The sequence below is a fragment of the Eumetopias jubatus genome, unplaced genomic scaffold (genome assembly GCF_037043125.1).
Source record: "Eumetopias jubatus isolate StellerSeaLion01/CBP00866 unplaced genomic scaffold, mEumJub1_p1.0 scaffold_12, whole genome shotgun sequence".
Classification (NCBI taxonomy): Eukaryota; Metazoa; Chordata; class Mammalia; order Carnivora; family Otariidae; genus Eumetopias; species Eumetopias jubatus.
In genome coordinates, this window is record NW_028274818.1 from 68,434,533 (window position 1) to 68,462,505 (window position 27,973).

Below are 27,973 nucleotides of genomic sequence, written 5' to 3' on the forward strand. Positions count from 1 at the left end.
GCTTTTTCCTAGTTTTAGTTTTTTGTGTCATTAAAAGCCTTGTTTAAAGTTCATAAGCCGTTGGGCAGCTTACCCTGCGGGAAAATAGTATTTCTTTACCAGCCATGTGATGACATGGAAGAAGTGTTTTCTTGCTTACAGAAAGCTCGGTTTCGTAATTGGTGAGTTTTGTGGTGGCCCTCAGTGGAGAACCACGGGGACGGAGGGTCTCACCGTCCCTCAGCCTCTGTGAGACCGTCTCATCCTCACCTACACTGTCCACACTCACTCGTGGGATGAAAACGTACACAGACAGGGTCTCTGCGTTGGCTTTTAATATGTTACCAAGTTTGTGAATGGCTTTGGAACCCACTCTGTTTAATGGAACTATTTTCCGTTAATAGAAGCCACAAATGAAGAACGAGCGCTCACTTCTTATTATATGTTTTCATGAGCACCTAAATTACAGCAAGAATGAATGAAAGACAGAACATCCCAGGCTCAACTGACTAATGGAGAAATAGGGACAACTGAGCTAGTAGTCGGAAGATGTGTGTGGTGGACAGAATTCTGAGGATGCCCCCATCTTCCTGCCTCTGGGGTGACAATGTTTGGAGGTGGGGCCTCTGGGGGCTGAGGAGGCACATGTGATGTCAGGTAGAGCCCCCGCCCCTTCGTGCCCTTGGAGGAGGAAGAGGCCACGGCCCTCCCCTCTGCCACGTGCGGACATTGCAAGAAGGTGGCCATCTGCACTCTGGGTAGGGTCCTTGCCAGATGGCATGTCAGCTGCACCCTGATCTCGGACCCATAGCCTCCAAAGCTGAGAGGTAGGTGTGTGTTGTGTGAGCCCCGAGGCCGTGGGGTTTTGTTCTGGGGCAGAGCAGACTAGGAGTCCTGGTTACCCGGCCAGACACTGATCTAGGTGCTTCTGTGAGGGACTTTTCCTATCAGCTGACCTGGGGACAGGGAGGTCACTTTGGGTTGCCAGGTGGGTGCAGGAGAGGTGTGAGGGGCTCAGCCCGCCACTGCCCGCCCGAGGAGGAAGGGGTCCCATGCCAGGGAAGATGGAAAGCCCCTGCCAACAGCTGGGAACCCCACCTCGGGTCTCTGCTAGGACTGGCCAGTCCCATGGGACTGTGAGGTGATGGGTGTTTGGTTTTTTTTTTTTTTAAGATTTTGTTTTTAAGTAATCTCTATTCCCAGTGTGGGGCTTAAACTCACAACCCTGAGATGAAGAGTCGCACGCTCCTTTCATTGAGCCAGCCAGGCCCTGGAGGATGGGTGTTTAAGCCGCTAAGCAATAGGCATCAAGTACGACGGGGCCTCTGGGCCTGATCTGGCTCTTACCCAGCGGCCGTGCGACCTTGCCCGGGACACGCAGTTCAGCGTCATCTCTGCACACCTCGGTGTGGAGGGGCCCATGCCAGGTACTGTACGTGGAGGAGCTGCGAAATCGTAAAGAATCGCTCACATGTACGGGAAGGGACGACGTGAAAATTAGGAGAACATGATCATCTGCTTTGCCCTAAACTGAGAACATTTGCTTGTATTCTTCCTCTTCGTTTTTTCCTTGTTTATCATCAGAGCATCCTTGCATCAGAGGTTCTCGTAGAAATATCTGCACGTACAGGGAAGGGTCGCGGAGCGGGGCTGCAGAGCGGGGCTGGGGTGCTACCGGGACCAGCGGCAGCGTGTCCAGTCAGTATTGCGGCCATGGGTTGAGAGCGCACAGCTTCAGTGCTGTGGCGTTGTGAGTGTGAGGTTGCTCAGGAGCGTGATTTCTGCTGGCTGACCGTGCACGTCAGGGACCCAGGTCTGACCCAGGCGTCCCTAGTTCCCAGAGTGACGCCCATGAGGCATCTTCATGGTGGCATTTCTAGATTTTTGAAGAAGGGGGAGTAGGGCAGCTGGAGGGTGGGCCCTGCTGCAGAGGGGCTTCTGGTGGGGATGGAGGGGGGCACATGGAGGATGGGCAGAGGGCAGAGGTCACCGTGTCAAAGGCACAAAAAATTGGGAACATGCTGCTGGTTCTCCTTCATAGGTCTGGACACTGGGAGGTAGGCAGGGGCCAGAGGAAGTAGCAGGGCCCAGGTGGCTGTGGGAGGGGAAGGGGGAAGAGTGAGGGAGAGGGGAGGGAGGAGGAGGGCAAGGGTGAGGGGGGTAGAGGGGTAAGGGAGGGGGAGAGGAGGGAGAGGGGCTGCTGGGAGGAGGGCGTGTTCCATGTTGGGGAAGGAGGGGCCTGCTCTCAGAGTGCTGGGATGCTGCGTGCAGGGAGACGTGCAGAGAGCCTGTGTGCCCAGCACAGAGACTTGGGGGCCTTGGGCTGGAGCCACTTCCCGTGGGGTCCGAGGGTGGGGAGCGGGGTCCGGAGGCGGTTGGGGGGGGAGGGCGCTGACGCACTGGCTGACTTCTCCCTGTGAAGTAGGCACTGGCGAGGGCTGCACTGTGGGGAGAACCCCAGGAACTTGCTAATTCTCCCTCCGTCCTTCTGTGCTGAGGGAAGCGTAGACCTTCCCTGTTTAACGTCTCCATTATTTCCTCGGCTGGGACTGGACCGGTGCCAGGTGAGCGGGTGAGCCAGGTCTGCATAGCAGGTGCAGAGGGGCAGAGCCTGCCGCGCAGACACAGGTTTGCCAGGGCCTCTCCACTCCCAGTGCACCTGGTCTTGAAGCCCCCACCCCGAGGCCCGAGCCCCTGCTGCTGAGTGGATGACACTCCCCACCCCTCCCCCCCTCCCCTCGGCCTGCAGGTAGGGCCCCATCGCCTCCCAGCCAAGCCTGGGAGATGCACCTGCCTGTCCCCCCCCATCCTGCTCCTCTCCGTGTTGTAGGGCTCTCCCAGGGGTCACCGCCTGCAGGCCCGGGACTTCTGTGCCTGTCCTGCCGGCCCCCATCTGGTCCCCACGCCCGCAGGCCTGCCTGGGCCTCCTCGGGGAGACCAGAAGCAGATTAGGGTGGCACCTACTCCGTGGCCACTTAGGAACTTCTGAATTGGATTAAGAAGTATCGTTGTGCAGGAAAGGGGAGCTAAGCAGCCTTTTCCTGTCAAGAGGGGAATTCAGAGGTAGCAGGCTGTGGCCAGTGTGTGCACGAACCGCCGCCGGACCCTCCAGAAGGACAGCACCGCGCAGGACTGGGTGACTCTTTATTAACAGCATATTCGGAAGAAGATAAGGCAACTAGGCGGTATTTTCATAATGCTGCTAGCGTTTTCCCAGGGTGGAGCCAGAGGACCAGCTCCCATGCTCTGTCCCTCCTGACTCCACGCACAAGCAGGGCAGGGGTGACGTCCAGGCGGCAGACAGCGGGTTCTGTCCTTGACCGTGATCGGACCCGGGCCCCTGCGTTGGTGCTCGCTTCAGGTGGCTCCCTTCAGCAGCTGGGATGCTCCCCGTCTGAGAGCAGGCTGCTCAGGGTTTGGGCTAAGACACGCGGGTAACCGGTCGAGTCACGTGATGGAGGGGTGTCTTCTCGGTCCCTCCGCGATGCATCCTGTTTTCCCTTTTACTCTGGGGACACGGACTGCTGTTGGGCCAACGTCACAGCTGCATTTTTAAATCTGAAGTTGCTTTAACTATTCCCAGCAGGGACCTTGTGTCCTTGGAGAAGGACTTCATGTGTGGTCAGCTGTTAAAATACCTCCCTGCGTCGTTTCCCTGGTTGAATATTGCTACAAACAGGAAAGTGTGTAAAAGTAGACTGGGTAACAGATTTCAGGGTTTCTTTGAGCTTACCAAGGATTGAGTGACTTGCTGGCGTTTAATATCATGATATGCAAATCTTTTACTTTGAAATCTGAAAGTTCTATCTCAAAAAGCATCTTTATTTTCAGCTATAATCATCTGTTTAAGTAAATGTTCCCATAATTGCAAGGTCCAGATAAAAAGATTCTCTGTGGAGGCCTAGTGCTCAGCTGCTTGTCTTCAGCGGGATCCGTTATGACTTCAGAGGACCGAAAAGCAGAGCCACTGTGAGGAAGAAAAGAGCCGTCAGCCCAGAGACCAGGTACAAAATGAAAGGCTATTTAAGTGCCCGTAGTGCCTCCTGAAAGACCCGACTGCAGTCAGCAAAGCTGGGCGAGGATGAGGGCCTCAGTGCACAGGCTCACAGCTTCTCTGTGCTACGGGCCAGGGGGCCACGACCCGGACCTCGGGCCACACAACGTCAGGCGCATGTGCGTCTGGGCTGCAACTCTCCCCGGAACCAGAGGCTTTCGCCCTTGGTCTCTGTTGGAGTGAAGTGGGAATTCTGGGTCAGTTTGTGATTGAGTTGGGCTGGGACGGGCCTGGACCCCCAGCTTCTGCCAAGCTCCCCACGGCACCACGGCTCATTCTAGCAAACTAGAGCCTCCACCGTGGACTGCGATCTCAGGGCGGGCTGTTTCCCAGAGACGTATGTACGGTTGGACAAGCAACTCAGTGTTATCTGTAACCGGCTCACAGATTTCCAGTTGGCTGAAGCCCTTTATAGCGCATCATAGCGGGCTTCCTCCAGAGTTCAAAGTGCAAGGAAAGGAGTGGCCAGGCCCTGACACCCGTCCTGCTTGCCTCTTCACTCCTCGCTGGTCTGTGGTCATTCCCGTGAGGCATCGGCCCCCTGCCCAGCCCTTGGGCTGCCCCAAGCTCCGTTCCCCTCAGAGCAGGACATGTACGGCCTGGGAGTACAGGGCACCCTTCCTCCTGGGGGTGAGAGAATGTCCTGGCATCAAGATGACCAGAGAACACCTCACACTTTGCTCTTCAGGGAACCAGTGTCCCCCCTCCATTTGGCTCGAGGATCATCTCCCAGGTGGGCATTGCAGGGGCTCCAGCCGCATACCTCAAGCGTAGTTACTATCGGGAGTGTTTTTAAGGGGAAGGAAGTCATTTACTCTGAAAGAACGACAGAGCTTCCCAAACTGCTTGGACTTCCTCCAAAGGGTTTTGTTGTATCAGCCCTGCCTCCCATGCGTGCGAATCAGCAGTTCCTTTTCCTACAAGGGATCCTCCAGCCCCTCCCTCCACTGCCTCCTCGAGGCAAAGCTGCTGGGAGGAGGGACTCGAAGGTCAATGGGGGGCTGGGAAGGGGCTGCCGGGGACAGTGCGTGGTGGGACCTTACAGCCACTTCCGGGCCCGAGTCCCACAGCCCCGAGGGTCTGTAAGGTGGAGCTTTAAGCAAGCAGCAGCTAATAAGCCGCAGGTCCCTGTCCCCCAGGGCCAGTGCTCCTTCCCAAGGGAGGCCGTGTAAGCCGCGGACTTACAGAGATGAGGTCCAGCTGTATGGTCCCGGTGTTCTCGGGGTCCAGCTGCTTAAAAACCCCTGCGGAGGAAGAAGGGCCGACCCCGTGAGCGAGGGCAGCAGAGCACGCACTGTCCTCCTCCCCGTTCATCCCAAGCTGTTATTCCCGCCCTCCGTCCCCGCGCCGGAGAAGGATCTTCACAGTCAACTGCAGACACGTCCTGGTTCAGGCGACCTCACCCGAGGTGTAGGGCAGCTGCCTTCACCCCGACAGGACTGAAATGGGTCTTTCCCCAAAGGGCCACTTACTGAACAGTGTTTCCAGTCGAACCAGACAGCGGACGAAATTGTCGAAGTCGATGATGAGCTCATCGTCCGCAAAGCGAGCAACGATGACCTGGTGGAGCTGACAGGGCAGCTTGAAGCCTGCGGTGGGACGAACAAGCACACGGCTTGGGTGTGAGCGTCAGACAGTACCCCCGTACCTGCTCCCGTGCCCCCACACCTGCTCCCGTACCCCCGCACCCGCACCTGCTCCCGTGCCTGCACCTGCTCCCATGCCCCCGCACCTGCACCTGCTCCCGTGCCCCTGCACCTGCACCTGCTCCTGCTCCTGTGCCCCCGCACCTGCATCTGCACCTGCTCCCGTGCCCCCGCACCTGCACCTGCTCCCGTGCCCCCGCACCTGCACCTGCTCCCGTGCCCCCGCACCTGCTCCTGTGCCTGCACCTGCACCTGCTCCCGTGCCCCCGCACCTGCACCTGCTCCCGTGCCCCCGCACCTGCTCCCATGCCCGCACCTGCTCCCATGCCCCTGTACCTGCACCTGATCCCGTGCCCGCACCTGCACCTGGTCCCGTGCCCCCGCACCTGGTCCCGTGCCCCCGTACCTGCACCTGCTCCCGTGCTCACACCTCCTCCTGTGCCCCCGCACCTGCTCCCGTGCCCCTGCACCTGCTCCCGTGCCCGCACCTGCACCTGCTCCCGTGCCACAGACAGGCACATGGAGGTGGCCCTTCAAATCATGACAACTGCATTTGTCCCTTGGCGCTCTCCAAGGGACTGTCATGCTTTGTAAAGCCAATGCCTCCTGCCCTCGCTCCTGATTCCAGTCTGCTCACCTGGCCCTGCCTGTCTCCTCACTGGCTGACACAAGGCTGTCCGGCCCCACTGCTTTGCCCTGTCGCTCAAGCTTCCTCTCCTGTCTCTCACTCTGAATCACCTTGGAGACCAGACTCTGCTGGATGCATGTGGCAGAAACTGTTCATTGTAAACTAGCATTATTTCCCGCCATTTTCACAGCAGCAGAATTTCTAATAGGCCACAGCTGGCTGAAAGTGACACCACGTTTCCCGCCTCCCTTGCAGCCCGTAGAGGGCCCGTGACTAAGCCCTGCCAATGGGACATGTGCCCTGAAAGGCAAGGAGCCTGTGTTTCTCCGCTATCCACCTGTGGCCAGAACGTCGTGGCAGCAAGCCAGCGTGGCCAGTGTGGTCCCGCGGGAAAAGGGGCACCGCCCCTGACACTTAGACTGTTTGGGAGAGAAAGATGATTATTTGGGGTCTCTGTGGCAGGATTACATCCCAACCAGTAGAGTGGAGAACCCCATGTTGTGTGCAAGGGGGGCGCCCAGTGTGCTGAGAACCGGCTCTGCCCGCCCGACCTGCCAGGCTCTCAGCAGGAAACTTGGACCCAAGAGAGCACGGTGGGCGTTTTACTTTACCCATTAGCTTTTAAAAGGGGGATGGAAAGGATGTGTTTGTGCTGAGCCCGCACTGCTCCATTTAACGGGAAATAAGCGCTCACATGTTCTACACGTAAAAAGTCCTTACCGGCTTCCTCTAATGCTTTACGCATCTCATAGGAGTTCATGGTGCCCGACTGGTCCACGTCAATTTCCCGGTAAATTTTCTGGAACAGGCAAAACAGTTACAAGGACCATAAGGCAAAGCCAGCAGGTGATGAGTTAGCACCAAACGGAGTGGTCGCGAAGCCTCCCAGCTCTGCCTCTCGCCTGGCCTTGGAACATCACCCACGTTTCTGCCTTAAATAGCTAACGGTCCGCCTCTCTCCACGAGCTGGCTTGTACACGTGCCTTCCAGTCCACTAGCCAGACACCGTGGGCCCGTGTTGTGATGTCACTTTTGTGCCCAAGCTGTCAAAGTCTAAAGGACAAAGGGTACACAGCCTCTTGAGGACACTTTCAGGGCGGCTGGAAGGTGACCTGCTTCTGGCCACTAGCGGGAGATGGCGGGGAGCAGACCACGTTCCTTGCACAGGCTCATCTTTGCTGTTCGCACTGCCCATCCTGCCTCTGGGGGTCAAGTCCCCACCCCTGGGGAGGTCCTTCTGTCCCCAGGGAGGTGTGTCCTCACACCCACGTCCCCAACAGCCCCATGTGCCGCGCCTTCCGCCCCCGGGCGCCCACCTGGTACTTCTGGATCTTCGTCCAGAGAACGTAGAACTCCTTCAGCCCCAGCTTCCCGCTACCATCTGACTGCCTGCCGTTAAGGACCACCCCTGCGGTGCATCCATGTGGGCACCCTGTCACCGGATGGCGGCGCCCAGCACATATTTACAGGGAGCACCAGCTGAGGCACCTTGCACTGCACCTGGGCCAGAGCCGCATCTACGGGCTGGCGGAGGGGCTGGCAGGGGCCCCAAGCCTGTGGGGAAGGAGACGTCGGTGACGCGCAGAGGCTCCTTGCTGATTCTGGGAGTATTTCTAGGGCCTCGTGTGGGGACAGGAGGTGCTGTGAGCCCCCAGGACTGAACTTCCAGCAGCTCAGACCAACCCCTGCCCCCAATGCAACAAGGCAGGTGGGTGGGTGGCCGGGGAAGGAGATGCCCTGACCAGAGAAAAACAGATTCACAGGACGGTCGGGGGATGTTTTCCACGGCCCCTAAGGAAACCAGCCGGAGCTGCTTGGGCCCAGCCGGGCAGGGGTCCCGCACCGGCCTGTGCAGGGTGCTTGGGGTTCTGAGCAGAACAGGCGGGGGCCCAAACGCCCCGTCTGTGCTCTGCAGCACCGAAGGATACATCTAGCATGTCCACCATGATTTTGCAGGTCTCGATGCTGAAGCCGTCTGACTTGATGTCCTGGCCTAGAAGACAAAGTAAAAGCGATGGAAAAATTCCTGGGGCTCTGCTGACCCGAGGACCTCCCCCCAGCCCAGGACAGAAACACATGTCTGTGCTTCCAGGACTGGGGTCACTTTACCTACTTCCCGTGTCACGGGGGCTCTCAGGGTCAGAGGGACAGAGCGGAGCATGTATTTGCCACGTCAGCCTGTGTCCCCGCGGACCCAGAAGCCCCAGGACCTGCCTGCACTCCAGTAGGAGAAGCGGCTACAGGGGTGGCTGGTGGGCGGCAGGAGACCCTGGTCCCAAGCGGGGATCTGGTTCCCCACAGAGCACAAGAGACCCATCCTTTGTCACGTCCTTGCAAACACTGTGACATAGCCTGTCTCAGGGCTGCCCTTGTGGGCACCGAGCTCCTTGGGCCCGGGCGGAGGCCGGGGTCAGCCGGTGGCTGGGGAGGCTGAGTCCCCCGGCGCCTGGCTCTTCCCCGCCTGCCCAGCCTCCATCTGTGCGGGAACAAGGAGTCTTTGACGGCCACACGCCTGAACAGCTCTGTTGACTGCACTCGTGCCTGGCAGCCTCCAGGCCAAACACCACCTCTTGTCCTCGCCCGGCCTGCCTGCGAGGAACCCGTTACGTGCAGACCCTGGGCCGGGCACGCTGTGCACGCGCTCTGGGGTGGACAACCCCACCAGCCCAGGCGCTTCTAGAGAATTTGCTTCTGTTTCGGGGGTTATTAGGCCGGCTTCTAGGTCTCAGGCTCCACTCCAGCTTTGCTAGTTCTTCCAGGAGGCCTGGCAGCCACCTCCATGGCCCCGGAGTCACTGGCCTGGCTCATGGCTCGAGCAACACGTCAGAAGAGGCTTCCTGGCCCACATGCCGGGAGACACTTCGTGAACTGTTCCTGTGGTTTGAGCCTAAGATGGGCTGTCTGTCCTTCCACCCTGGCGGCGACCCCACTAAATACAGCTGGGGTTCAGGGCTGGCTCTGCCCTCCTTACCTGCCGCTCCTAGGAGGCCGCCCCACGGTGCCCTCACGGAAGTTAGGTAGCGATCTACCCATGTTACAGGCGAGGAAAGAGCCCGAGGGGCCACGCCCACCAGTGGTGGCGGCTCGGGGGCGACCTCTGACCTCTGCCTGGACACCTTTGTTCTGTTTCTGCCCGGTGCGGGGTGGTGGGCACAGGTGCTGAGGTGGGAGGGGGTGGCGGAAGGGCACGGGGACCAGGGCCCTGCCAGGAGGGCACTTACGCTTGGCCAACACTCTCCTTAGGATGGTCTGCAGCTCAAAGGCGGAAATCTCCGCGTCCTGTGGACAGGAAGCAGTGTGGTTACCCGGGGGCCGCGGGACCGTGGAGGCCCGCCCCGGGTCAGGTGCAGGAGGCTAAGCCCCCAGACCTGCCCATGAGCGGCACGTGCACACCGGCTCGAGGCCGACCTCAGGCGCCAGTTCCGAACCCGACAATATCAGGGATAAGTCTCCGCTCCAAGCCCGCGTGTGGCCCCATGCGACTCCATCCCCTTTGAGACTCGGATCTGGCTTCCTGTAAGGCTGTCAGGACCGGCTCCTCCGAAAACCACCCAGCACTCTCTCCATGGCCCGGGCTCCTGGGGTGGTCCAGGTGCCCCTGGGCACACACACGAACTGCGTAATGGGGTGCAAGCCCCGAGACCGGCCGCGGTCCCGTGTATGACCCGACCAGCAACCAGCGCGGAAGGGAGTCTCTGTCCCTCAGAGACGGACGGCACTCTGGCGGGGAGGCCCAGGCGAGCTGGCTTCCCACGCATGATGGAGGAAATGGCTGGCAGCAGCCCGAGGCCCACACGGCTTGGGGACGCAACACGGCCCTCGGTTGCTTGCATTCTCGAGACTCGAAACCCTTCTGTCCCCCCGGAATAGCTTTGTGAAAATCAAGGATGAGGTCTGAGCCCCACGTCCCAGCTGGCATGGAAGAGACGAGCCAGGACCCTAGAGCAGGGAGGGGCACGGGTGGAGCCGACTGTAAGCCGGCAGCCCCCCATGGGAGCAGGAGCCCGAGTCCATCTGCAATTCCTCCCTGCTTCTGCGGTTTCCTCTGCCCCTCCGACTGGAGTCTCGTCGAGGATGGGGCTGTCCCTCCCTCGCAGCGACCGCGCGGACACCCACCTCGCCTGCTAGCTGGGCAAACAGCCTCCTGAATCCATCCTCGATGTCGTCCTCACTGACGTCTATCTGGAAGGGGAGGTGGGCGTGGGAGCCGGTCAGAGCCAGGAGGGGGCCTCCCCGCCTGCCCCGCCCCCCGCGGCCCCCAGGGCCAAGGCACGGGCCTGACACAAAGGACAGTGAAGAATGAAAAATGTTTTCTAGAGAAAACACGAGAGGGATGGAAACTGTGTGGGAGGGGTTAGTGAGCTCCTCACGGGGTCTTCTCTGACCCGCGACCAGAATGGCCCTCTCTGGTCTACGCTTCTGGCTTCAGAACCAGAGCCTAGCTGGAATGTTCTAGAAGGCCTGCGACAGCGGCCCTCTGGGACTGTTCGGTCTCTCCCTGGGACTCAGGACAGGCACAGTGCGGCGACCGAGGAGCCGAGAGTTAATCAGGTCGAGGAGAGCCTCCCTGGACTCTAGATTTCTTGTGGGGGGGGCCTCGTTGGAGACCCCGAGCCCTCCAGAGTCACCACTATTTCAACAGCACCTCTTGGAGCCCTCGGGGCCTCAGGAACCTTGTCGCCCAGCATTTTCATTTTACGAATTAGGAAACAGGCCCAGGAAGGGAAGTCATGGGAACCCCGAGTCCCGGGCAGCAGGGGTGAGGGCCGCATGGTGGCCAGCGCGTGCGCGGGAGGCAGAGCCTCGTCTGGAGCTGTGGGCATGAGGTCCTGGGGCCTCCTAAACCCTGGAGATCCTGTGTTGTCGCTCTGGGCCCTGGGTCATCCAGGGCAGAGCGGGGGGATCCGGGGACTGCACGTACCTCGTCAAGGTTGGCCTCGATCTCGTCATCGACGACCCTGGAGACAGAAGGAAATCATGTCACCGAGGCCGCGCTGGGTTATCCGCGCCCAGTGCCGCTTGCAGGGCCAGTCCTCCACAGTGTGGGGACTTCAGCTTCGGAGGGTCTTTCTTGGGCCCTGGGATCCCACACCAGGCCGCTGAGGGTCCAGTCTGCTGCACCCGCGTCTCGCCAAAGCCAGCAGGCCCACGGCTGGACTGAGCTGGCCGGTCGGGCACATGGTCCTGGGTCTTTGACGGGAGCACGCAGCAGTGGCCGTGTTCCCTGCTTCCCATCCGCTCAAATCCCCCGTGGTCTTTCAGTAAATCCTCTCTTGGCTAAGCTGCCCGAGGGACTATGTCTCCTGCAATCAAGCGCCCCACCGAATAGACTCGGTCAAGACGGAGGCCAAAGCGCGAGAGTCCGCTGCGACGTGAGGCTGTCCTGATGGTGGCATCAGCTGGAAAGGGCCCAGTGGGGTCTGGCCCATCACTGGCCCAGTGAGGCCAGTCACTCACACCCTGGCGCTCGCGGGCACTGGGCAGGAGAGGGGGACGCCTGCGCGGCCCAGGCTCTGCCCCTGATGGGACCGGGAAGGCCGGGTTCCCAGTCCGTGTTGTTGCGATGAACCGGATGACCCGATGTTGCAGACACACAACTGTGCTCGAACCGCAGACCCCGAGTAACAACACTCCAGTCCTTCACGACCCCACCTCCCCTGCTAATCCTGGAAGCTGGCAGGTGTCGCAGACGAGACACGCTCAGAGGACGCGGTGATCCAAGGGTCAGGGAGAGGCCCGCGGGGACAGGGAGGGCGGGGCAGGCAGGCCACCTACTGGTAGTCGGCTTTCTTCTCTGAGAAGACGCGCACGCAGAAGTCCCCATCCTTGTTGGGCTCAAAGGTGGACGGCACCAGGATGTACTCTCCCGGGGGCAGCTTGAAGCGGTTGAGCACCTCGCGCAGGTTGATGAAGGTGTCAGACCGCTCCCTTGCTCGGTGCGTCAGGAAGAAGTTCCTGCTGAGGTGGATGTTGGTCTGTCCGTACATCTGATGGACAAACAGAAACAGGGGCGAGTCGAGGGCAGAGTGTCTGGGTTGCTCCAGATCAGGAGAATGAAGGGCCCAGGGGACTCAGAGGTGCGTGCACCAGGGGGCCCCACGTGCGCCCCGCTCTGCAGAGCCACCCCATCTGCCCACGGAGACCCTCGGCGTTCCTCACGGTGACTTGGGGCGTGCGTGGTGCCCGACACACAGACGGAGGTGAGGATGGCCCGACCGGGGACGGCAGCCCAGCTCAGCTGTGGTCAGTGTGACCACGGCAGAACCAGGACCCGCAAGCGGCACCTGGGAAAGCCCAGCGTGCCACGGATGGCACTGCCTGACCATGTGGAGCGTACTGCCGGGGGCCAGAGTGCCCCATGTGCCCCCCAGCACAGCTGCGGCCCTGACGGACCCACTAACGGCAGCTGTGGGCCTACTGTGTGCTCTTATGCCCTTCACCTCGTCCCTACGGTCCCGCGAGGCGGATGGTTGGCCAGTTTTACTGAAGAAAAAACCGAGGTCCAGAGAGGACCCGTAGCTTGTCTTAGGTCACACAGCCTGCAAAGGGCAGAGTTGGGAACTGGGTCCAGGCCTCCCTCTGCTCCCACGCCGTCTCACAGTCCGGGCGGTTCCTCATTGCCCTCAGGCTTGTTTTAGGAGATCTGCTGGACTCTGTGAAGAGCCTCCTGGGTCCTGGGACCTCACATCATCCGCCCAGAACTAAACTGTGCACAGGCCCCGCGGGGACTGCCGGGACACCCGGCCCTGAGCTCCAACCAGCAGGGCCTGGGACCTGAGCCATCTCACCAGGGCCCAGAGGGCACGGGCCTCATCCTTTGCAGCCACCAGCCCCTGCCCAGGCCTCACATGGCCCCCGGTCTAAGCCTTGTGCCTGTCGGGGACCCTGCGCCAACGTCTGCAGACGTACCTCCTCTGGAACCTGCAGGGAGAGAGGAGAACGCGCGTCGCTCAGCCTGTGGGGCTGCTGCAGAAAGGCCCCACCGCGGTCGCTGGTCAGGAGCTTTGTTTTCAGCGTGGGCACTGAACGTGGGGTCCACCCATCAGACCCCAGCCGAGTGGCTCTGGTCGGTGCTGCAGGGACGAGTGGGGAGGGTGCAGGGGTCCAGCCCCAGACGGGCAGGGGCAGCCGCCCTCTGCCTGGGGCTGAGCTGGGCTTTCTTGAATGTGGCTTGAAATGAAAGGACGTGAGTGTGCGGAGTCCGTGCTCCCTGTCCCGAGCTGCTCCCAGGCCGCCACGCTGGGCTGGGCTCCTACAAGCCGGACACTGGGGCAGTTCCTGCCCTCATGGTATTCCCAGATGGGGCCCAGGAAGCTCTGTTCTCGATTAAGTCTCCTCTGTTCCAAGGAGAGTGGTGCCAGGCCTGGGGGGGGGATCTCAGGAGACGCAGGAGGCCCCTACAAAGAGCGGACTATCTGGGAAGCTGTGGGGGCCCAGGCAACGGCTCGGCACCTGCGGGGACCTCACGACTTCTCCCAAGACTGGCCGGGCCCGGCTGCCGGCTCTCATGAAAGCTTCACTTCTCCGTGGCCAAGCTCCCTGTCTGGGGTCCCTCCTCCCGTCCTGCCTCCGGGGCTGAGATGCACGAAGGAGGGAAGGAGGCAGCCCCTCCGCTGTGCCGCCCGCACCTCATAGATGCCAAAGCCGATGGTGTGCATGTCCTCGCCCATCTTCCTTTGCCTTCGCCGGTGCTTCTGGATGAGACCCACCAGGAAGGTGCAGCCGCTCTCCCCGTTCTCCTGGTCCTCGTCTTCCTCCTCCAGCTTGATCAGGTACTGAGGGTTCATCCAGAAAGTGTCTGTGGCCAGAGAGGGGCCGGCCCCCGTCACTCCGGAGCGGGAGGCCTGTGGGAGCCCTGCCCCAGGCCGCCGGTGTGCAGGGGCGGGGAACCCCATGCCCTCCCCACTTCCCAAACCCATTTACAGGAAGGACCTGAGATTCATTCACATTTAAGGGTAAGCGTGCGGACTGCCTCCCTCTCTAATGGGATGAAACTCTGTTGGGGAAAGAAAGGCACCATCCAGTGCAGGGCGTGGCCGGCTCCAGCTCTGTGCAGCCCTGGCTGCCTGTTCTTGTCGATACAGTTTAGGAACACAGCCGTATCCATTCATTTAACTGCCTTCGGGCTCCAGCCGTAGAGCCAGGAGCGTGACAGAAACTGACGGCTCACGAAGCCCCAGATATTTGCCATCTGGCCCTTGAGAGAGTTTGCCGACCCCTGATCTAGCGGGTTGGGGAGAGATTCTCGTCTGGGGCAGAGCGGCTTCCCGGCACCTCTGGAACCGCCACTTGGTGGCCACACACTTGAGATGAAGGATTAGAAGCTCCGGGGCTGGAGGGACCTGTCCTCTCGCCCGACGACCTGCTCTGTGGCATAGGATGCCGCTGGGCTGGGACCCTGAGGTCCCTCATCCGCAGCAGAGGATCCACGTGACCCAGACTTGCCACCACAGAGTCCTTCCAGACCAGCTCCCTGGCAGACTGTCTGCGCTCAAGTCCCCGTGAGCTTGCGGCCCCGGGCAGCTCACTCAATCTACCTCTGCAGGCCAGAGCCTGAAACAGCTGATGCATCTTTGTGTCGTGGAGGCTGAAGGACTGACCTCTAGAAACCCCTCGGGACAGTCCCTCGGGCCCAACGTGCGGGATCACGCGGACTCCATTTCTGAGACGCGAGGGGAGGGGCCCCGGACCACAAGGCAGAAGGGTCGCGGGATCGCGGAGGGAGGGGCCTGGAGTGTGGGCAGCGGTTAGGGCCCGTGGGTGAGGTCCCTGCGGGGCCCGGCTGCCTGGGCTGCCCGTGGTCAGAGTGGCCGTGGACAGAGTGGCCACGGGTGTGAGCTGGGACGGGGCGTGGCGGGGCCTTACTCGGGTAGTTCCGGCAGCCTCCCGCGGTGGAGCCCCGTCTCCAGTTCCCGTCCATCTTGGTGAGTTTCCACTTCTTGTAGGATTCGCTGGTGAGGGTGTCGGGGGTCAGGTTGCAAATCTCTAGGCGGGAGTAGTGCCTCAGGAAGTCGCTGAAAGACATCCTGGCAAGAGGCGGGGACATGGGCACCCAGGTTACAAGACGACCCCCGGACACAACTTGAGATTCCGCCAAGGCCAGACGGGGAGCTGTGGAGGCCGGGCGGAGCCGCAAGCCGGGCGGCGTGGACGCAGGTGGGAGCGGCCACGCAGCCGCGGCCCGGCCCTGCTCTCCTTAGAGTGCTGGGATGCCCCTAGCTGCTGCATGGGAGAACGGCCCTCCTCTCCTGTGGGATCTGAACGGGCTTCTCTGTGAAGCTGCTCAGCTTCGAGACCCCGCTGTTGAGAGGGGCCAATGGGGAAGGTGCACGAACAGTTTCATTCAGGCTCTTCCAGTGGATTTAGGAGAACAGAAGCAGCTCCCACGCCCCAGTGCCCCTGGCAGGGTCATGTGGCTCAGCTCCCGGTGGAGCCCCTGGGCAGACCCCTCTCCCTGCGGCCCTGACAGCCTTACCAGAACTCCCCGTCCTCCTGCCGTTGGGTCAGCCGCTCCCTCGCCGCGGGGTCCACAGTGCTCCAGTTGGGGCAGCTAGAGACCAGGGCACAGGAGGGGTGTTAGAAGAAGCCGGCGCCCCGGAGGGCCCAGACTGCCCTGGGGGGAGCGGCACTCGTAGCCGTGGGGAGGGTGGGGAGGGCAGAAAGAGCGCGGCCCGTCGGAGGGAGAAGGGGTAGCGTGGGCGGCCCACCCCTGGCAGCTTTCGTAAGGGGAACTGAGAGCCCCCCGAGTGGCTGAGCTGGAGGCACCCGACCTGGCCGCGCCCCCCTCCCCGCCGCCCCAGGAAGGCCAGGTCAGCAGGGGACCGCGCTGGAGACAGCGTGCGCCGCGAGCTGATGGAAGGGGCCCGACTGGCTAGAGGGGCACCTGCCACAAGCGCCCCCAGGGTGGAGACCTTACCCCCCCAGCACGGCCGCCAGCCTCGGGCCCTCCTCCCTCCTGGCCCCCCAGAACCTCCTGGGGAGGGCACCCCACTCACCCGTCACTCCACTTCCCGGTCCACTCCACCTCTCCCCAGGGGTTGCGGATGCGGATCAGCTTCTGCAGGCTTCCCCCACTCTCCACCTGAAGATGGGGAATGGGGAGCAGAGGGGGAGATGCGGGGTTCGAGCCAGGCCCAAAGCCCCTTCTCCATGAGCCAGGAGGGGTCGGGTCCGTGTTACACGGGTGGGGGGGGTCACAAAAGGGAGAAGGGCTGGACCCCAGGCCCCTCACGGCTGCCGAGCACGGAGCTCCCAGGGTCCGGCCCTCAGGGGACGCTGTGAGCCCGAGGCGCCCGCGCACGGTGCCCCCGAGCCTCCTGACTAGCGAAGGCCGTGCTGCTCTCTCGGAGCTCGGGGAAGCCTTGCCCTCTGCCGCAGGAAGTGCGCAGACAAGACGCAGATGCCCTGCCCGCATCTCGAGTCCTGGGTGGCGGTGCTATGGAGGACATGTGGCACTGGGAAGGTGTAACTGCGGACGCCGCATCGGCTGCTGTCGCGGGATTGCTGTGCATTGTCCTCAGCGGGAGAACAGCACTGGCACCATGTGACACTGCGTCCTCCATCCGGGGCACGTGTTTAGGAGCGGAGTGTGGGCTCTGAGACTCGGCGCGGAGACCCAGAACGGTCTGGGAAACCGCATTTGGATGTCGCCACAACCCGTTTTCGAGTTTCTCACTGGTCCCTTAGAGCGGGGAGATCGCAAGCCACATGCAGGGAGAGGCCGGAAGCTGGCCTTACCTCCTCGGCCCCGGTGACGGAGTACGCGTGCCCCTTCACCAGCTTCTGGAACGTGACGGCCTCGGAGTCTGCCAGGCTGGTGATCTGCAAACACGGGAGGAGTCGGGCCGCTGGACGCAGCCTCGCTCCACCTCGCTCTGCCCCCTCCCATCCACCGGGGCCCCCGCGGTGGCTCTCAGATGGCAGGGACAGCCCAACCAGCAGACGGGCATTCACGACCCTCCGCAGGACCCTGGGGCAGGGCTGGTGGCCCCAGGCTTGGCACAGACCCCGGGGTGGCATCGGGTGGCCCGAGAGCCCGTGGTCCAGCCCGGCCCCGCTGCGGGGTCCCCTGAGGATGGTTCTGTGTGCGGCCACCTGCAGGATTTGCTCCTGCTCTATCAGAACTTCCTCGGGGGTCCCCCCGTCCCCCCAACCGCAGGGAGGAAGGGAGGCTGGTAGGTCTGTCTTAGTCAATGGGAAGAAGGGCTGAGGGCAGGGTCTGCAGAATGAGCCAGAATCCCTGCCTGGAGTCTGGTAGAAAGAAGACTGCAGGCCGAGCCCGACACACAATCCCAGTGTAGTTTCAGCCTCCCCAGAAACGGGCTTGGCCCGCATGTCTCTACCCCCAGAGACGGGGGTCGCCCTCAGAATAAGACCCTCCCCCAGGGAACACACGGGCCTCCTGGGAGCAGACTTCCCTTCAGCAGCTGACTTCCCGCCCCACCCTCCCCTTGCTGGATGGGGTGCCCCCCGCTTCACGAATCACCTAGTAAAGCCAATTACATCTTCACGTTTACTAGGTTGAATTGTGTTTTTCAGCACGTCGGACAGAGACTACAGCCCCAAGAGTTGGGGCTTCTCTCTCTGTCCCCAGGGGGAATGCGTCCCGGATGGCACAGGGCTCGGGAGTGGGCTCAGCCTGGAGGAGGCCCGGGGACAGGATGGGGTGCGCACTTCTCTGCTTCCGGGGAGGCCTGCAGGCAAGGCCACCATAAGGAAACAGCCCCTCCAAAGCCTCCCACAGGCCCGCGGACGTGGCAGCCGAGAAGGGGAAGGCTACCGGGCTCCAGGCCACGCGGACCCTGCCCCCGGGGGCAGGTGTCTGCAAGGGGTATCTCCCCCGGGACCAGCCGCGGGCAGGGGACTCGCGGAACCTGTGGTTGGGGCTGGTGATGCACAGGAGGTGCCCTCGCCCCATGAGCTGTCCCCCACACTGCCTGGCTATTGCCGGCCACCCCTCGGTTCCAGGTGACGCCCAGCGTGGTGGATGGGGAAGGGCTCGTGCCCGCTAGAGCACACGACTCACATCGATGGAGCAGCCGAGGAGGGAGCCTTTCTGCAGAGCCTTCTGGATGATCCGGAACAGGTTGGGAGGGGCCTTCCTGAGCTCGTACCACTCGGCGATGCCCCCTGTGAAGTCCTCGAAGCCCTCGGTGGTGGCGCCCCCCGAGAGTGCTTCATAACAGCCGTTGACCCTGAGGGGGGACAGATGCTGCTGCCGCTTCTCGAGGTGCCCCCGACCCGACCCCAACCCCATGCCTCCTTGGCTGGGGGCCCCAGGGACCCTCTGCGCAGATTCCCTGGGGCCTGAGCTCCGACAAATCTCCTACAGCCTGACAGGGGGAAGGCCCCGGGCGGTCATCTGGCCCGACCTCCTGTACTGTTTCTGCGTCCTGACAGCAAAGGGCTGCGCGGCCCACCGGCTGTTTGGCATTTACAGCTTAGAAAAGACAGCAGCTCGCTAATGAAAATGGTTCTACGCGCAGTATGTCCCGTGGCTTCTAGCTGAGCAACAGGGCACGTAATGGAGACGTGGCTCCCGGACCCCAGACTCTCACAGCCTGGCCCTCCTCCCTGGCTGTGGCTGCGAGGGATGGAAATCTCTGGATGCTGGAGAGCCCGGGTGGCCCTGGCGGGAGGGGGGAGGGGCTGCGGGGAGAGGGGGGTTGGGGGGCTGCCACGGAGCTCGCGGAGGATGGGCAGCTGGGGTGGGAAACCACTGCTAATCGCACACCACACACTCTGTAGAAGTTCCTGAGCTTTTCATCCCTCTGCAGGAAAAACTCTGTTGCCTTTAGCTGACAAAAACATCCCCGACCTGCCAAGGAGGTGGAGGTCGTTCTCCAAGGTCAGCTGTCTGCGCCACAGCTGTTCCTGCGCATGCGGCTAACGTGGCCAACTTGGCAAGCACGGTCACTGACCAGGGTACAGTGTGGCCAGGCACCCCCCCATGCATGCACTCCTTGCATTCGGACCCCACTTCTGGCCAGAGTCATCCTTGACCCCCACCTGCCTCTTCCAGAACCCGGGCTGCCCGAGGGGAGGCTGCGGTCACTCACTTGGCGTAGGCCTTCTCCAGCAGTGCGCTCCAGAACTCACTGCCCTCCGCGGAGTGCACGAACAGTAGCTCCCCATCCTTGGTGGGCAGCCTGTCGTCCACGACCACGTCCACCCACTCGCCGTACTGCCAGAACTGCAGGGCAGGGGACACGGGGCAGGCTGGGGGAGGAGCCGGCGGCCGCACGGGGACCCCCGGCCTCCGTGGGCCCATCTTGGGAGGAGATGCTCCCACCCCTCCTCCGGCTGGCTGGTCCTCACTGAGAAGCTGAGGGCAGAGGCACCTGTCCTTCCCTCCAAGCGCACACCCATGTCTCAAGCACTCTGCCCCGAGTCTCTCTCTCTCTCTCAAGGATACTACTTCTTATTTACTGGCGTGAAAGGTGAGCAGTACCTCACCATTTGTCTCAGACCCCCCGCAAAGTAGGCTTTCTAAACTTGGGAATGACCTCCTGGGTGCCTGTACCGCCTCCCTCCTTGCCTGTCCCGAGAGGCTCCCTGCTATCCTGGCAGGGTCCCCCATCAGGGGCAGGCCAGGGAGCTTCCTGCAGCCTCTCCGAGTCCTCGGCAGAACAGCACGGTCCTAAGAGTCTGCAAACCCCAGGGTTTGATACACTTGGCCAAGACAGGGGACCTGTTCTAGCCTCTGGGACCTGTTCCTAGCTCCTAGGACCTGTTCTTACCCAGCCCCCAGGAACTCTTCTAGCCCCCAGAACCTATCCCTGGACCCCCAGGTTCTGCCCTTGGCCCCCAGGACCTGCCCTTAGCCCCCCAGGACCTGTCCCTGGCCCCCCAGGTCCTGCCCTTGGCCCCCCAGGACCCATCCTTACCTCCCCCAGGACCTGTCCCTGGCCCCCCAGGTCCTGCCCTTGGCCCCCCAGGACCCATCCTTACCTCCCCCAGGTCCTGCCCCTGGCCCCCAGGACCTGTTCTAGCCCCCCAGGATCTGTTCTAGCCCCCACAGCTGTCCCTGGACCCCCAGGACCTGTCCCTGGCCTTGTAGGACCTATCCTTACCCCCCCAGGACCTGTCCCTGGCCCCCCAGGACCCGCTGGGGAGAAGCCTGAGCCGACACAATGTCACCTGGAAGTGGAAGATCCCCGCATAGCTGTCCTGGAAGCTCTGCTCTAGGGGCACGACGCGAGCCAGGACCTCTTCATTCAAGGTGAGGGAGGCAATGGCCGCCAGTAGCCAGCAGTCACCTGCAAACACAGCACGCAGCTCCAAGTAGGAGTCTCACCCTGTCTCGCCCCGGGTGCTGGAAACTGAGGACGAGCCCCCGCACGACAGGCGGGTTGGAGGGCTGGTGACATCTTTAGTGCGGGGGGGGGACCTGCTCAGAGGCGGGAGGATCCACTCTCGGGAAGACCTGTGAGAGCCGCGCTGTCCTCCCGGCCAGGCCACCCACCTGACCCACGGAGGGTGTGGCAGGAATGACGAGGTGCCCACGCTTCTGGGAGTGCGGGGTGTGCAGGTGAGCTCAGGTGAGCTGGGGAGCAGAGGACGCAGCAGCACGGGTGGGACGCAGTCAGCGGGAGGAGGGCATAGAGGCCGCCGGCAGGTCCCACGCAGGCTGTCCTGCACGTCCCGCACGGGGCAAGCACGGGTTCCAGGGTCAGAGAGGGCGGGTGGCCGGGCTGCCCCCCGCGGGCGAGGGCACATGGACGGTGGTGGGAGGGCACCGTGCGGGGGCACAAGAGCTCGGACGGTCGGACGGGCCCCTCCCTGAGCTGCCGTGTCTCCTATGGCTCACAGGTGGCTGAGCTGTAAAGTGTGTAAAGCACTCACGCGCCTGCGGCAGGTGCTCAGCACGCAAGCTCCGCAACCATCTTACGTGGTCAGAAGCGAGCCGTTGTCAGCAACGGCACATCGAAGGGGGCTCACGTTCACCTCCAAGGGCCGGGGCCCAACAGGCTCCCGGGGGAGGCCCAGGACCTCAAGTTCATGCTAAAGGGGCGTGCGCTTTCCTACCACCTCCCGTAGCACTAACAGGAAACAGCCGTGCAGGGGCTAGTTGGCATCGTTGGATTTATGTTTACTAAGGACAGGGCTCCTGAAGATGCTACTGAAGGTCACCGAGTTCTTCTGGATTCCGGCGACTACTTAGTGTCCTGACGGGTGGTGTGTGGGGCAGCTCTTCAGGGTGCCATCTGGAACCCAATGCAGGCAAATGAATCCCCTCGATCCTTCACCTGGGTGGGTGCTGGGTGCTGGGGACGCAGCTGTGGCTTTCCGCTTGCCTCCGGGAATCCTCTGAGAAACCAGCTGCCCACATGCTCGGTCTGTGAGGTTTCAGTTCCAGAGGCAGGCCTGCGGTCACCCAGGCATCACATTTCCGGCCTGCAGTGGTTGGCCTGGAGAAGGTTTTGTGGCCCAGCCAGAGCCCGTCAGGTGCCACGAGAGCTTTACAGGGGCCCTGCTGCCGTGGGAGGGGCAGCCTGCCCGAGAATGGGGCCATCTCGAAGGAAGAGGGGCTGGGAGATGGAAGGAGTTTAGAAACCAGGTCCTGCTGGCAACCCTGGAGACCCTGAATCAAGCCCTACCTGCAGCCTGATCTGCCTTGGTCTTTTCTGCCACGTGACGTGATGACCTCAGTCTCCCCAAGTGCTAGGGTAGCGCGGGCAACAGCTCTCACTTGCTGAGACCCTCCGGTGTGCCAGCCACTCTCCTGGGAGCTTCGGGTCATTACCTCCTCTCCTCCTCCCAGCACTCCGTCAGGAGCATGACCGTCCCTGAGTCAGAGCGGAGCAGACACAGCTCAGGAGATTAAATGCGGGGCCGATGATGGAACAGCTACAAGGCAGAGTTTAACAGGTGTGATGTTTCTGTCTGTCAGATCCCAGAGGCAACCTTTTGGGTCAAGTAGGCTTTGACAGGAACCAAAGTAGAGACCCTTTCGTGTTGAGAATATGGAGATTGCAAAGAAACCTGGCGGTGGGAGTCTTTAGCTCTCACGGGGCAGGAGCCAAGGAGTCCCCAACGGGGGGATGGAAGTCTACCCAGAGGGGCTTCCCTGTGCTGAGCCCACATGCCTCCTGGTCAATAAAACAGACGATCTTCTGGTGGTTTCTGAGCATCGCGCTCTCCCGCGTGGACTGTATCATACTGTCCCGCCTGCAGGACAGGCCCACCATGTGTCCACTGTTCCTGGGCTCACGAGATCTCCTTTCCAATCCTCTCCTCCTCCCCTGATCTCGGGTCCTCGCGTGGCTTTGGTCCTTCTCTGGAAGCCTGGGGATGCCTGTGATTCTTCCTCTTCTTGAGCGAATTCAAGATTTTCTGGGCATCTTGCAAAGTGCTTGGATTTGGGTCAACACGTGGAGGAGGACAGGCTTGTGGACAGAGTGGTTCAAGTGTAGGATCCCAGAGACAGAGTCCTGAAGCCAGAACCCCACACCTGCTGTGCAGCCCTGGGAAGCCGCGAGCACCCTGGGAAGAGCCGTTCAGGGTGGAGGGACTGCAGTGGCAGTGGGTCCCTTGGACCCCCCTCCTCCCCCGTTCGGGCTCCCGGGGTCCCAGGAGCTGGTGCTTTGACATGACGCACATGTATCCTGCTCTGTGGCCTCAGACGTCACGGCTGTTCCTGGGATGTGACCGGGTGCAGCAGGGACGGGGCTCTTGTTTATTGTGGGCCATACATCTAGGTCAGCGCTGGCCCCACACCCAGCTCAGATGTCCGCTCACCACCAGACCCAGAGGCTCCCGCCACATCCTGGAAATCGGTGGCCGTGTTCCATGCCTTCCAGTTTTCTTCCTTCAGCAAGGCCCCCGCACCCCCTGCCCTGTGCAGAGCTGTCCCAACCTAACCGGTTTCCTCTGAAAGGGCGTGTCATCCTAGAATGCCTCTGGATGATGGCACTGTGGCTTTAAGCATCGAGTGACTTGCTTGAGGTCAGGTGTCCTGAAGGGACGGCGCAGGCGGCGGAATCCGGACCTGCCCTGAGCCATAGCGGGCAGGCAGCATGTGCACAACGCTCTGCAAAGAGCATGTTGCACAGGTATCTGTAACCCTTACGACACAATCACCTGGGCTGTCGTTGCCTCTGTGGGCTGAGGAAATGGAAGCTCAGAGGGCACTCAGGCCAGAGGTGATCCAGTCTCCCAAGCAAATCCTCTAAATCAAGTCCTGGGTTTTGTTTAAAAACCGAACCTTGCTAGAGACTGACCCCACTAGGAATATCCAACTGCAATCCACGCTTAAAATGGAGGGGTAACACGCCAGCAGCTTCATGAAATCCTATGTCATATCTGAACTCCCTCAGGCCACGGCTCACGGGACAGTAAAACTTGCCACCTGTCGGATGCACGGTGACTCACTGGGACGGCAGGACGTCAGCCTGTTGTCACACCGTCAAGACAGGGGCACCAAGAGCACAGCAAACAAGAGGGAACAAGACTCAGAGCATTTTACAGCCGAAGACTCGAAACGTTTCCTGTGAGCCCTCCAAGCTGTGGGGCTGAAGGCTGGGAGGCCCCTGGAAGAGTGCGCGGACGCCTAATAAGGTGAAAGCGTCGGAAATCCTGTTTTACACTCGGATTCCTAACTCTCTCCCTCACAGGGCGCATCTCGTTTCCTTACTTCCCCCGCTCCTGTGAGCGTTCTCAGCATCAGGGACTAGAATAGTGACATCATGGGGACTCACGACATGGCAGGTCCCTGGGCTTTACCAAAATCATCCTCTCATTTCATCACAGAACAAACAGGCAGGTGCTGTCGGCCTCTGTCACAGCGGAGGACAGGAGGCCAAGGGAGGCTGGTGGCCTCCCGAAGTCCCCGTAACGAGCTACCGTCAGGTGGGTCTGAGCAAAGCTTTTAATGTGTGACCCACGTGGTCTCCTTTGCGAATTTCCAAGGCATCTAATTCACAGGATGTTGTCGTGGGTACTTCTGTCCTTGAGGGGGGACCTGATTGTCTCCGTGTCTGGCTGCACGGTGCTCACTAGCACCCTGCTTGCCGCCTGGATGCCATGTCCGCGTGGGGCCCTCTCCTCCCCGGGAAACCTGTCCCACAACCTCCCGCTGCAGCCTCGGGTCCTCTGTCCTCCCCATCAAGGTCAGCCTCTCCCTTCCCCCAAATGATTCACAACTGCCCTTCTCCTCTGGACAGTCCCGCAGGGACTTGTTCCTGCAGAGGCGAGGTGGGTGGAGAAGTCCCGGGAACCTCCCCCAGGCAGAGCCTGTTTGGGTCAGTGGCATCAGGATCCGGGTACAACCAGCTGGCTGGGTTAGGACTGGTGAGACGGCGATGCACCTGTCCACTGCTCCACTGGTCTAGCCCCAGGAGAGCCTGCGAGGGTGTCTTTCAGTGACAAGGACTGTCCAGGAAAGCTGCCACACAGACGGGCTTGGAAAGATGCAGATGTGTAGTTTTTTGGCTTTTAAATTACCCGTCCGCAAGAGAGAGGTGAAGGTGGGTGACCACCCACACCACGTGGGACTGTCCCTGAGCAGCACACCACGAAGCCCCTGCTGGGTGCAGAGTCTGCTTACACTCGGTCACCGTTAATGACCTTGTCTTCACTTAGTCCATTTGTCTCAGAGCAGAGATGACGGTGGTGGGGACATGCGTGCCTCCCCAGGTCCAGTGCACACCTTCATCCTGCCCTCCGCCCCGGAGCTAGCCTCCCTGGACGAAACCGTGGGCTCCCAGCGCCTCTCGCTGCGGGCGGGTTTGGCCAACGGGAGCCCTGGGGAGCACAGGAGAGGAGGGGGAGGGTGTGGTGAGAGTATTTCTTCCTGGGCTTGGCTTGAGCTGTGCCCCTCGACCCCGGGCACTGCTCCCTCGAGGTGGCATCTGGGCATGACCTACTTACGCCCAGTTCTTGAGTCCTGACACCAGCTCCACCTGCTAAATCAGGGCCTCTCCTGCCAGGGATCTGGTGATACTTCCTCACCAGGTCACAGAAGGCTTCCAACACACAGTGTGTATGGCCAAGAGTGTTCAAGACTTGGCTGACTGTGGTCTATCCCTCATCAGCTATTCACCCTTAGCTAACTCCAAGGGTAACATCGTGCATGGAGAAGCTCAGATAATCATTTACCCCATTTAAAACGGGGCCCAGATTCTTGGCTAGAAAAAGTCATCATCGTAAAAATGCCACTTCCTCCTGAGTCAGCCTGTAAACTTAATGCAATCCCAATAAAAATGGTAAGAGGATTTTTTTAAATTTGGAACTTAGCTGATGTAAAGTTTATAAGGAAAAATTAAATGTCAAGCATAGACAGAAGAAAGTCTGGGAAGGGAGTCTACCTTTATCAGGTATTAAAACAGGCATAAAGCCACAATAATTAAGACCATACAGAACTTGTGCATGAGAATACAGATACATGGCGTAGAACAGAAAGTTCAGAATCATTCCAAACACAGGAATTTAGTGAAGATACACTATTCACATGTGGAATTGGAACAATGGAGTGGCCTTCTAGAAAAAAAATCAAGTTCTAGTTCATCTTGTCATAGGGGTAAATTCTAAATGGAATAATGTTCATATTTTAGCATTTAACATTATATATTTTAAGCATATATTCTAATGTTATTTACATAATCCTACATAAATATGGTAAATCTAGCCATCTGTTTTATTTGTATTTTGATTGCCTATGTATTTATGCCATATATCTTAACTGTATCTTAGTATATTAACATGATAACATTATAAATACAATGTTTTTATAGATCCATAGACATTCTGGAAGAGACAATGGGAGAATTCCAATATAATCTGAGTGGAGATAGGCTATGGAATTGTAACCTGGAAGCCATAAGCCTTTTAAATGATAAACTTAACTACATTAAAGTATATTAAAAAAAGTCTACATGGTAAAAAAAAAATCGTAATTAACAAAATCAAACTAAAAAAAAAAAAGGAAAAATACTCAGATCCCAGACATTGTATATAAACTTTTCTAGTAAATAAAGAAATGAGAGCTCCATAGAAAAATGGACAAAGATATAAGCAGTTCATGGAAAAGGGAAAAACTAATGTCTCAAACACATTAGGAGCTCCTGGCCAGCTCAGTTGGAGGAGCATGCAGCTCTTGGTCTCAGGGTTGGGAATTCGAGCTCCAAGTTGAGGGTAGACAGCACTTAAAAAAAAATTTTTTTTAGGGTGCCTGGGTAGCTCAGTCATTAAGCATCTGCCTTCAGCTCAGGTCATGATCTCAGGGTCCTGGGATCAAGCCCTGCATTGGGCTCCCTGCTCTGCCAGGAGCCTGCTTCTCCCTCTCCCGCTCCCCCTGCTTGTGTTCCTGCTCTCGCTATGTCTCTCTCTGTCAAATAAATAAATAGATCTTTAAAAAAAAAAAAAAAAGTCGCAGGTGCTACCGACTGAGCCAGCCAGGCGCCCCCTGCTTTAGCATTTTTTTTTAGATCAAGCTTTCACTGCCCCTAGATTTAAAAATTAGCACAAAGGGCACTAAAAACTGTGGACTCCTGCCCCGTCTTAGTCTCCCTTCCCGAGGCACCCACGCTCACTTCAGTTAGCCGATTCTTCTGAGATTCATCTCTGTATAAAACGAGCATGCTAGGGGCGCCTGGGTGGCTCAGTCATTAAGCATCTGCCTTCAGCTCAGGTCATGATCCCAGGGTCCCAGGATCGAGCCCCGCATCGGGCTCCATGATCCGCGGGAAGCCTGCTTCTCCCTCTGCCACTCCCCCTGCTTGTGTTCCTGCTCTTGCTCTGTCAAATAAATAAATAAAATCTTAAAACAAAACAGAAACGAGCATGCTAAACTGTTGGGTTTTGGTTTATTGATTCTGGGCCTTATCTGAGGATTTCCTGTGATGATGGGTGAAGGCTCCATGTTTCCATGGGAAATGCAAAGCCAAGCAGGTCAAGAGTGGAGGCTTCCCAACAATAATCTGTGGTGGCTTCGGCGGGGAGAGGGCACGATGGGCATATTTTCCACATACTCGACCCTGGAACCTTCTGGCATGCTAGGGAGGGTGCACCTGCTGTTGGCCTGCCCAGAACCAGATCTTCTCCGGGGGGTGGGTGAGGCTCTTCCCTGGCCATCCCCCATCAGACCTAAATGCAGGGACCTCCTCTGGCAGCTGAGGTCCTTCTGACAGCATCTGTGGCTCTTTCTCTCCCTAGATTTCGACACCCCCTTCTTTTTGGATTGTCTTTTCTTTAGAACCCATGGTTTTTCTTCATAAGACATGGTTTCATTGTATGCACTGGGGGAGGGGTCAGGCCCCACTGAGGGGAGGCATAGTAAATTTTAGCACCTTCTGTCTACTTTGCCTGAAGCTCTGACTCCCCTGGGACTCCCCTGTCCAGCACCCCAGACACGGGCAGGGACAAGGGTTGGAGCTGGGTCACCACAGGTCCTTGAACATCCGGGCTGCTGGCCATGCCCATCATTAAAGGAGCAGACAAGGTTCTGCCCAGGGGTTCCTGAACCACCCACTGAAGGTCTGACTACAGGCTCCAGACTGGCTGTTCCCACATCCAGGCTCCCCCTTCCTCCCCCCACCCCCCGCTGAACTCCTGCCCCTACTAGTCTGTTCTGGAAGACACTCAACTGGTACAGGCCTGAGAGGCTGGGGGCGGGGTGGGGGGTGATTTTCTGCCCTGCTTCCTATCCTAAAAGCCCACCTGGGTACC

General features: G+C 59.9%; 1 protein-coding gene across 1 annotated transcript in view; it reads right to left on the reverse strand.

Moving 5' to 3' along the window:
* Window positions 1-3,109: 3,109 nt before the first annotated feature.
* CAPN2 (calpain 2) overlaps window positions 3,110-27,973 on the reverse strand; it is a 40,194-nt gene continuing 15,330 nt past the window's right edge. Inside the window, exons 3-21 of the mRNA XM_028111572.2 lie at window positions 20,447-20,565; window positions 19,366-19,499; window positions 18,333-18,501; window positions 17,045-17,128; window positions 16,303-16,388; window positions 15,783-15,857; window positions 15,173-15,333; window positions 13,936-14,105; window positions 13,217-13,228; window positions 12,083-12,294; window positions 11,229-11,265; window positions 10,424-10,489; window positions 9,529-9,586; window positions 8,236-8,300; window positions 7,624-7,692; window positions 7,028-7,106; window positions 5,506-5,622; window positions 5,219-5,277; window positions 3,110-3,946 (exon numbers count right to left, since the gene is read on the reverse strand). Of these exons, the coding sequence (XP_027967373.1) occupies window positions 3,923-3,946; window positions 5,219-5,277; window positions 5,506-5,622; window positions 7,028-7,106; window positions 7,624-7,692; window positions 8,236-8,300; window positions 9,529-9,586; window positions 10,424-10,489; window positions 11,229-11,265; window positions 12,083-12,294; window positions 13,217-13,228; window positions 13,936-14,105; window positions 15,173-15,333; window positions 15,783-15,857; window positions 16,303-16,388; window positions 17,045-17,128; window positions 18,333-18,501; window positions 19,366-19,499; window positions 20,447-20,565 (1,796 nt within the window). The 3' untranslated portion in view covers window positions 3,110-3,922. The remainder of the gene's footprint in view (window positions 3,947-5,218; window positions 5,278-5,505; window positions 5,623-7,027; window positions 7,107-7,623; window positions 7,693-8,235; window positions 8,301-9,528; window positions 9,587-10,423; window positions 10,490-11,228; window positions 11,266-12,082; window positions 12,295-13,216; window positions 13,229-13,935; window positions 14,106-15,172; window positions 15,334-15,782; window positions 15,858-16,302; window positions 16,389-17,044; window positions 17,129-18,332; window positions 18,502-19,365; window positions 19,500-20,446; window positions 20,566-27,973) is intronic.